This window comes from Heterocephalus glaber, unplaced genomic scaffold (assembly GCF_053883595.1).
Source record: "Heterocephalus glaber isolate CG9 unplaced genomic scaffold, H.glaber_assembly_v1.0 deba00001104, whole genome shotgun sequence".
In the NCBI taxonomy this organism is placed as follows: Eukaryota; Metazoa; Chordata; class Mammalia; order Rodentia; family Bathyergidae; genus Heterocephalus; species Heterocephalus glaber.
The window spans coordinates 950,993-961,001 of NW_028258193.1; the positions used below are offsets into that span (position 1 = coordinate 950,993).

The 10,009-nt window shown below is 47.1% G+C and overlaps 1 protein-coding gene and 1 long non-coding RNA gene across 16 annotated transcripts in view; one reads left to right on the forward strand and one right to left on the reverse strand.

Moving 5' to 3' along the window:
• Dlgap2 (DLG associated protein 2) overlaps nucleotides 1-10,009 on the forward strand; it is a 520,842-nt gene that overhangs the window by 496,614 nt on the left and 14,219 nt on the right. For all 9 annotated transcript variants that reach the window (XM_004869559.3, XM_087210079.1, XM_013067367.3 and 6 more), the window contains 2 exons: nucleotides 311-396; nucleotides 1,688-2,103. In XM_004869559.3, coding sequence (XP_004869616.2) covers nucleotides 311-396; nucleotides 1,688-2,103 — 502 coding nt within the window. The remainder of the gene's footprint in view (nucleotides 1-310; nucleotides 397-1,687; nucleotides 2,104-10,009) is intronic.
• Nucleotides 1-10,009, reverse strand: part of LOC101700775 (uncharacterized) — a 96,354-nt gene that overhangs the window by 48,104 nt on the left and 38,241 nt on the right. Inside the window, exon 5 of one of the 7 annotated variants that reach the window (XR_015450861.1) lies at nucleotides 6,273-9,761. The exons of the other annotated variants lie outside the window; for them this stretch is intronic. This is a non-coding gene — a long non-coding RNA (uncharacterized LOC101700775). Of the gene's footprint in view, nucleotides 1-6,272; nucleotides 9,762-10,009 lie in introns of those variants that run through there. 7 annotated transcript variants of the gene reach the window in all.

Sequence of the window (10,009 nt, forward strand, 5' to 3'; positions counted from 1 at the left end):
ATGCAGTCCAACAAAGCCTATTTTTTGCCTGAGCTGAACTAAGCAGTTTTATTTGCATACATTTAAAAGGCTGAAGTGCAGCCTTGAGTTCAAGTAGTTATGTAAAATTTGATGAAACAGAGTAGCAACATAATTTACACCAATAGGAATTCATTTCCCTCTCTCCATGATGTTCGGGGTCAAGTGCATTTTGCCATTAATTAAACAAATGTGTAATTAATTACAGCAAATGAACAGCAACAAAAAATCCTAGTCCCTGGCCCAAGTCCCACGTTTTGGCTCTAAAGTGCGATGTTCTGTGTTGAATCAGGTGGAAACGGCCACAGACTCTGACACGGAGAGCCGAGGCCTGCGAGAGTACCACTCCGTCGGGGTGCAGGTGGAAGACGAGAAGCGGTAAGCCGGGCAGCCCTTCCCGGGCTGGGGGCACCAGAGCTGCGGGGGGGGCACTGCCGTCCGTGCCCGTGCCCTCCTGGAGACGCGCCACACCTGTAGCTCACCCGTGTAGAGCACCCAAGCATGGGCTGGCGTGGGCCTGCGCCTTGTTTCAGCGAGAGGCGCGGGCACGGTTCTTTGCAGAGTAATTCACCGCCGTGAACGCGGCCTGGCCGCGCCCAGAGGGGAGAAAGGCTGAGGGTGCAGCACAGGCGGGCTCTCCCCGGGCGCGCTGAGAGGAGGAATGAAACCCGCGCAGGACGCAGCCACGCCAGGAGGCTGTCTCGCTTCCTAAGCGCTGCCTCCCGGAGAGGCACAGAGGCTGGTACTGTGCACGGGGCTGTTCTGGTAACAAGCGCAGAATGATGATTCTGGCTCATGTTTGAAGCAGTGCAGTCTGTCAAGCACATAAGCGCCGTGTCCCGAGCATCTGTTTGCAGCTGGCAGCGCAATGCTGGGTGACGTCCCTGTGACCAGGGTGCTCGGAGCCAGCCAGAGGAGACTCAGCTCACAGGGCGTTCAGGGCCCAGTAAACCTGGACCCCCTCATAGCACTCAGTGCTCGGGCTCCCAGCAGAGGTAGCCAGCGGCCCCTGGTCAGCGACTGCTCACTCACACAGCCGCGCCTCTGCGTAGCGCAAGCCAAGGGCACAGCTGTAGTGAGCGGGTTTCAGATGTATGTGTACATGCCAGCCACACCGCACAGCCTGCACCCACGTGTACAGACACACACACACAGGCACACACGCCGTCCCTGGGGCACACAAGGTTCTTATCTGCCGCAGCCAGTCTCTGACCATGAGCTTGTCGGCCCATCGTTCCCGTAGCAGCCACACTGAGATGGGGAACACTCCGATACAGTCACAGGAAATCCCCAGGTGTGAGTGCAGACTCATTACATCCTCCTGGGAGCTGATGGGGACAGGTATCTTGGAGGAGAGGACACTCAGGCCAGGCAGTGGGACCTGGAGGTCACGTCCTCCGTAGGAGTTACCTACACAGCAGAAGCCGCACTGCACACGTCGTACCCCAAGCCACGGGGCGGTGGCATGCACGCCGAAGATGTTCCTAGAAGGAGGGCGCCTCCAACCTAGGCTCTTTCTGAGTCACCCACCACACTGGCACCCTGAGTAGGTGCTCATGGGAGCTCTGAGAGCCAGCGCAGGGAGTGGGCTCCAGAGGGGCATGCAGGGGCTCGCTGTGTCCCGTGCTGTCCCTCGGGAAAGGCTGCAGCATCTGCTTGCTCCCCACAGGCATGGGCGTTTCAAGCGCTCCAACAGCGTCACGGCCGCCGTGCAGGCTGACCTGGAGCTGGAGGGCTTCCCGGACCACATCACCATGGAGGACAAGGGGCTCCAGTTCGGCTCCTCCTTCCAGCGGCACTCGGAGCCCAGCACGCCAACCCAGTACGGGGCAGTGAGGACAGTGAGGACGCAGGGCCTCTTCAGTTACCGAGAGGACTATCGGACCCAGGCGGACACCGCCAGCCTGCCCGCCCCCGAGCCCTGGCTGGAGTCCACCCTGGAGCCCGTGGAGACCGGGAGGATGTCCCCGTGCCGCGGGGATGGCTCATGGTTCCTGAAGCTGCTCCACACGGAGACGGAGCGGATGGAGGCCTGGTGTAAGGAGATGGAGCGGGAAGCAGAGGAGAACGACCTCGCCGAAGAAAGTAAGAGTGCAGGTTTGCGTGTGGCGGCCTGGACACTGTGGCCCTTCCCCAGGAGGCACACAGACGCGTGCCAGTGTCGAGGGGGAAAGGTGCCTTCGGTGTCTGAATGAATGCCAGCAAATGTGCGTGCAGCTGCCTCCCACCCAGAACTGTGGAACAGCATGGATAAATGGAAGGGAAGGTGGTGCTGAAACGGTGCAGGGGAGCTTTGCCCGGGCCTTTGCTTGCTTTACTGCACAGGTCGGATGTGAGATCAGTTAGGCCAACTCTGCTCTTCGCAGAAGCATAGTTCATTTTACCTTCCCTGAGCCATTTCCCTGGATTCTGACGGTAACTTAGTTTGGAGCATGGGTATCATCTGTCCCACGTTTATAAAACCTGCCTTGGCACTGTGCCACAGAAAAGCCTGAGCTAGGCAAAGGAGAAAGGTCGCCTCTAGTCTGGCCCGGCCCCTCTTCGTGGGCCCAGCGGGACTCCGGGTGTCTCCGCAACGCAGAGAGCCCTGTGCAGACCTGGCCTTGCCCTCGGTGGCTCGTGTGCTTCCACACAGTGGGACAGCACCTGGTCCCCCGTCTACTGGGTGAGGCCCCCGCCAGGACATGGGCTCAGAGGAGGATGTGGTGACAGGAGGCTGGGGAGGAAGGGGAGGCACAGGAGGGAAGACGTGGATTTCCAGCGATCGCGTCTGTCAGGCCTCAGCCCTTCCGATGCCGATCACAGTTCATCCCGACAGCGCGTGAACCCACACCATTCAGGTCACCTTCACAACGCTGCCCTTTTCTCTGAGTGTGCTGGTGTTGTGACATTAGTCACTGCTGTTACTGTCCCAGCCAGGCTGCTGTCTCATGAAATCTTGGACAGAGAGAAAGTTAAAAGGAGTTTGTGGAAGTGTCAGAAGGCAGAAAGCTCCCAGCGGCTGGGAGGGGCCTGAAGCGGGTGCCGGAGTGGACTCTCTGTCCAGGTTTTTCCCTGGGTAAGCGGAAGTGGGAACTTCAGACCCCAGTGGTCACCTCTTACAGTAGTCCCATGGGCTTAAAGTAACCACCTGGGCCCAGCTTTCGAATCCACAGTGTCTTTGATTGCCTGGAAACCCAACCGAGCCTGTAGAGAGCTGCAGCTTGCCTGGTGCTTTCCTTTCTGCCTGGGGAGTTCCTTTGCCGGGGGCAGAACCCTAACCACCTGTCCTTAACGCCTGTCATTCTCCTGTACCTGCTTTCTCTCTTTTTTTAAGTTAATTTTATTGGTACATTTTAGGTATACAATATAATGACATTCATCATTGGAAATTTGCACCTTTACATAATCCCTCCTGGTTCTTATTTTTTCCCTTCCCCTGCCCTCCCGTCAACCCCTCCATCCCTCCCTATTTACAAAGACTTTGTTTCCATTTTTTCATTTTCTCATATTGATTCCATTTCCTTCTCTCCTTTCCCCTACCCCTCCCACTTCCCCTTCGCCTTTGGCCCTTTTCTTCCTATTTCACATTATCTGTTATACCTTTTAGTCCTTATTTACACTTTCAGTTTCTCACACTAGAGAAACTATTCGGTATTTACACCTTTGTGTCCTATTTATTTCACTTAAGAGTATGGCCTCACATTTAGCTATAAATGTCTCTGCTTTCTCATTCTATATGGCTGAATAATACTCCATTTTTTAAAAAAATACCCCGACATTTTCTTTATCCAGTCTCCAGTTGATGGGCAATTGGGCTGCTTCAAAGTTTTAGCTCTTACAAACTGTGCTGCTATGAACATGGGCACACATATATCGCTGTGGTATGATTCTTTTAATTCTTTGGGGAAGATCCCCAGCAGGGGAATAGCTGGGTCAAATGCGACCTCCAGCCCTAGTTCTTTGAGGAATCTCCATACTGATTTCCACAGTGGTTGCACCAGTCTACACTCCCACCAGCAATGGAGAAGGGTTCCTTTCTCCCCACAACCCCACCAGCATTTGTTATTGGTCGATTTCTTAATAGCCATTCTTTCTGGGGTGAGGTGGAATCTCAGTGTTGTTTTCATCTGCATTTCTTCAATGACCAGTGTTGTTGAACATTTTTTCATATATTTATTTGCTGCTTTTAATTCTTTGAGAAATTTCTGTTCATTTCAGATGCCCATTGTGAATTGGGTTTTTGAATTTGGGGGGTCTGATTATTTTCAGTTCTTTATATATTCTAGATAGTAGTCCTTTGTCTAAGGTACAGCTGCTAAAAAAATTTTTCCCACATTGTAGGTTGTCTCTTAGCTCTGTTGGTTATTTCTGTTACAGGGCAGAAGCTTTTTAATAAGATGAGATCCCAGTTGTTGATTCTTTGTGCTAGTTCCCATGCTACTGGGGTTTTGTTCATAAAGTCTTTTCCTATGCCAATGTCTTCCAGAGTTCTACCTAACTTATCTTCCAGCAAGTTTAGTGTTTCTGTCTTAATATTTAGATCTTTAATCAACTTTGATCTTAGTTTAGTGCATGGTGATAGGTATGGACCTAGTTTTAATCTTTGGCAGGTTGAAATCCAGTTTTTCCAACACTATTTATTAAATAGGCTATCTTTCCTCCAATGAGGGTGGTTGGCTCCTTTGTTGAAGATGAAGTGGCTGAGTGTGTCTGGGGTTGCTTCTTCACCTTCTAATCTATTCCACTGATCCTCGAGTCTGTTTCTTCGCCAGTACCATGCTGTTTTATCACAGTAGCTTTGCAGTATAGTTTCAAGTTGGGGACTGTGATATCCCCAGCCATATCTCTGTTGCCTAGAATTGGTTTTGCTATTCTAGGTCTCTTCTGGTTCCAAATAAATTTTTGGATTTTTTTTTCTCTAGTTCTGTGAAGTATATTGTTGGAATTTCAATTGATATTGCATTAAGTCTATATAGTAGTTTTGGAAGTATGGCCATTTTCACTATATTGGTTCTTCCTACCCAGGAACAAAGGATGTCTTTCCATTTTCTTATATCCTCCTTGATCTCCTTTTTTTAGAGTGCTGTAGTTTTCAGTGTAGAGGTCTTTTGCTTCCTTTGTTAGACTGATTCCTAGATATTTCATTTTTTTGGATGGTATTGTAAAAGGAATTGTTTCCCCAATTTCTCTTTCAGTGAGTCTATTTGTGGATAAGATGGCTATTGTTTTTTGAGTGTTGACCTTGTATCCAGCTACACTACTGAATCTGTCAATTAAGTCTAGAAGTCTTCTGGCGGAGTTTTTTGGGTCTTCTATGTAAAGTAGCATATCATCAGCAAATAATGACAGTTTAACTTCTTCCTTTCCTATCTTTATTCCTTTTATTTCTTTCTCTTTTCTAATTGCTGTGGCTAATGTTTCCAGAACTATATTGAACAGGAGTGGTGATAGTGGGCATTCTTCTCTTGTTCCTGATTTTAGCATGAAAGTTTTCAGTTTTTGACCATTTAGTATGATATTGGCTGTTGGTTTTTCATAGATAGCCTTAATCAGGTTGAGATAAAGACCTCCTATTCCAATATTCTGTAGGGTTTTTATCATGAATGGGTGTTGGATTTTGTCCAATGCCTTTTCTGCATCTATTGAGATGGTCATATGGTTTTTGTCCTTGACTCTGTAAATATAATGTATTACATTTATTGATTTATGAATGTTGAACCATCCTTGGGTCCATGGGATAAATCCGACTCGGTCAGGGTGTATGATCTTCTTGATGACCCTGTGTATTCTGTTTGCCAGTATCTTGTTGAGGATTTTTGCATCTGTGTTCATTAGGGAGATTGGTCTGTAGTTCTCTTTTTGGGTTGGGTCTTTCCCTGGTTTTGGAATCAAGGTAACACTTGCTTCCAGGAATGAATTTGGAAGGCTTGCTTCCCTTTTAATTTCCTTGACGAGTTTAAAGAGTAATGGTTATAATTCTTCTTTAAATGTCTTGTAGAATTCAGCAGTGAAGTCATCAGGACCTGGGCTTTTCTTTGTTGTTAATTTTTTTATTACATTTTCAATTTCACTCATTGTAATTGGGGTGTTTAGAATTTCTATATTTTCATTTAACTGTGGCAACTCGTGTTTATCTAGGAATCTGTCCATTTCTTCTGTTTCCCATTTTATTAGAGTACAGGTTCTTGAAGTAGGTATTGATGATCCTCTGGATTTCTGCAGGGTCTGTTGTGACTTCACCTTTTTTGTTCTTAATTGCATGGATTTGAGCCTTTTCTTTCCTTTTTTTTTTTTTTTTTTTGACAAGGTTGGCTAAAGGTTTATTGATTTTATTTATTCTTTTGAAAAACCAACTCTTTGATTCATTAATTTTCTGTATTGTTCTCTTGGTCTCCATTGCATTGATTTCTGCTCTGATCTTTATAATTTCCTCTCTTGTACAAGCTTTGGGTTTGTTGTGCTCTTCTTTTTCTAGGAGCTTGAGGTTCTGCATTAGGTTATTTATCTGAGTTCTCTGTTTTCCTAATATGGGCATTCACTGGTATGAATTTCCCACATAGAACTGCTTTCATTGTGTCCCATAGATTCCTGTATGTTGTACTGGCATTATCATTTACTTGTAGAAGCTGTCTGATTTCTTCTTTAATTTCCTCTGTGACCCATTGCTTGTTCAGGAGGGTGTTATTCAATTTCCATGTGTTTGTGGGTGTTTTGTGGTTTCTTATGTTATTGATCTCCAATGTTATTGCACTATGGTCTGATAATATACAGGGGATAACTTCCATTCTTTTACATTTACTTAGATTTGCCCTATGAGCTAGCATGTGATCTATTTTGGAGAATGACCCGTGTGCAGCTGAAAAGTGTATATTCTGATTTTGTGGGATGGAGCACTCTAAACATCTATTAAGTCCATTTGTTCAATAGCTTAGTTCAGTTCTAGAATTTCATTGTTAATTTTTTGTCTAGATGATCTGTCTATTTGTGATAGTGGGGTATTGAGGTCCCCCACTACAATTGTATTAGTGCTTATTTGGTTTTTCATGTCCACTAATATTTGTTTTGTATAGTTGGGGGCATTTGTATTTGGTGCATATATATTTAGGATTGTCATCTCTTCCTCTTGGATTGTTCCCTCCACAAGGATGTAGTGACCATCTTTGTCTCTCTTAATTAGTTTTGGTTTGAAATCTACTTTGTCTGCAAATAAGATTGCTGTGCCTGCTTTTTTCTGGGTTCCTGTCATGTGGAGAACTGTTTTCCATCCTTTTTCTTTCAGTCTATGGATTTCCTTTTGAGTTAGGTGTGTTTCTTGTATACAGCATATTGCTGGGTTTTGCTTCTTAATCCATTCTGTCAGTCTGTTTCTTTTTATTGGTGAATTGAGGCCATTAACATTGATAGTTATAATTCATAGATATTGGCTCATCCTTGTCATGTTTTACTGTTGTTGGCTCTTTTCTTTTTTTCTCCCTTTCCCTTTAGTGTCTTACGTTGCCTGGTGGCTTCCCTCTATTGGGCCTCATGGAGTTGTGACCTTCATTGTCTTTTTCTAGGATATTGCTTAGAATTGTTTGGAGTGCTGGTTTGGTGTTCGTGAAATTTCTCAGGTGTTCTTTGTCGTAGAAGTATCTAATTTCCTCATTGATTTTGAAAGATAATTTTGCAGGATACAACAGTCTAGGTTGGAAGTTATTTTCTTTTAGGGCTTGAAATACCTCACTCCAGGCTCTCCTTAATTTGAGGGTTGGTGTTGAGAAGTCTACCATGATTCTGATGGGCTTTCCTTTGTAGGTGATTTCTTTTCTCTAACTGCCTGTAGGATTTTGTTCTTCTGTTGGGTTTCTGGGATCTTGACTATTATATGTCTAGGTATAGATTTTTTTTTTTTATTGTGGCTAGTTGGAGTGCTGTATGCCTCACTTATGTGTATGTCCAATTCTCCACCTCTGTCTGGGAAGTTTTCTACTATTACTTCTGTGAACAGTTTTTTATGTCAATTGTACTTTCTCCTGTTTTTTCATGGACTCCTATCAGTCTTATGTTATTCTTCTTTGCATCATTTAACAGCTGCTGGATTGATTTCTCATGGTGCCTTTCTGTTTTTAAGAAATCTCTGTTTTCATGGTCCTTAACCTCAATCCTGTCTTCTATATCTGATATTCTAGCTTCAGATTCCCTTAATTTGCTCTGCATGCTTTCAGTGGAATGTTTAATCTCCTGAATATCTGTTTGAATCTGTTTCATGGATTCCATTTCTTTCTTATATTGGGCAATCATGGTTTTCCATTTCTTTCTTATGCTTGGCATTCATGGCTTCCAGCATGGAAAATACAGGAAATGCTGTGCGCTGCACACACAGCCCAACTCCCCCAGTGGAGGGCCCCAAGTCAGCAGTGAGGCATCGTCCCTGCAGGTACAAAGGTGTTACTCTGCCCGCCTGAGTCTCGCTGGGCATCCAGAACGTGCTGCTCACACCAGGGCAGTGCTTGGAGAACGTCTGCAGCTCCCAATTCCGTTTCCATAAATGTGCTTTGCTGACTGGTTTTGAATGTTTGGTCGTCTTCCACACCCTCTCATCATTGTGTGCCCTCAGCAGGAATCAATTAGACACTTTTTGCGGGCAGTGAATCGATAGACAGAAATAATTCAAAAGCAGTAAGGATACAGCCTGAGTGGGAACAGGAGAAAAAACCAGGAGCAACAATGGAAAGCATTGACGCGGTGAGAAAAGTGCCCATAAAAGCCACACAAAGGCAAAATCTAGCTGGGCATGGTGGCTCACAGCACTCTGGATGGCTGAGGCAGGAGGACTGCAAGTTTGAGCCCATGCTGGTCAACTTAGCAAGACCCTGTCTGAAAATAAAAAGTGGCAAGGACCAGAGATACAGTGCAGGGTGCAGGCTCTGGGTTTCATCCTCCTACTGTCCCCATGGACACACACCGAGAAAGAGAAGAAGTCAGAGTGCCAGAGAGGCCTTCAGCTGGGAAAACTCCTGGAGTGGGAGGCTTTGCTCTGGCCTGGAGGGCAGCTGCGTTTGGCCAAGCAGCAGCAGAGGGCGAAGGATGAAGTGCAGGGCCGAGCAGGAGCGGCGTCTCTCAGTGCTTCCTGGCCTCCCGAGCCCTGTGCTGCCTCGCCACACTCTGGCACAGAGTTTCCCAGGCACAGGGCTGCCTTCCGCCTCCTGGGAGGTTCCTGGCTCCTGGCAGGCAGGCAAGCGTCAGTGCCTTCACCACGCTGTGGCCTGGCCGGGAGCTCTGCACTCATGACATGGGGGACAAGGGAGCAGCAAGAGGCCAGGCCGGGCCACAGTGGCCCGCACACAGCCCTGCTCCACAGCCTGGGTGTGCGGTCTCACCGCTCACTCAGTGCAGGCGCACACTGTGAGCCTGGAGCACGCAGGACAGGGACAGACACGCAGCGTCGCGAGGTTTCCCATTTCAGGAGTCAGATGAGGAGATGCTTGCTCTCCCAGAGCTGCAGGAAACCCGCGCGGCGTCCAGTGGTCCAGGTGTTTCCCTCGCAGTGCGTGGTAGTCAGGTGACCTCCACTGGCTCTGGCTTTAGCACCGGATAGTCATTAGTCTCAGCACGTTTTAAATAAAGATGAAATTAAGTGACTCATCAGGCCAAAAGTCTGAGCTCTGAATATTGAAATATCCATTGCAGGAATTTTTGCCCAAACGGTGACTTCATAATCTCAGCGTACAGTGGTTCTGTCGCCTGCCCTGCAAGCATGCGCAAGGACCCGAGTTCGATCCCTAGTATCAAAAAAAAAGGGATTTGATTCATAATAGCAGTGAAGTGGGTGGATGGCATCTGGATTCTTTCTGTCCTTTGTGGTTGACAGGAACTGTCACAAGCCCAGCACTTGTAGCTTTTGCTGACCCCACCATACAGGCTTCCTGTCCTCCACACGCACAATGAAGTGCTAGGGGAGGTTTGGGGTTCTCACATTAACACAAAACCAGAGAGAGACGGCATAAAGTGGAAGCAGCAGCAACCCAGC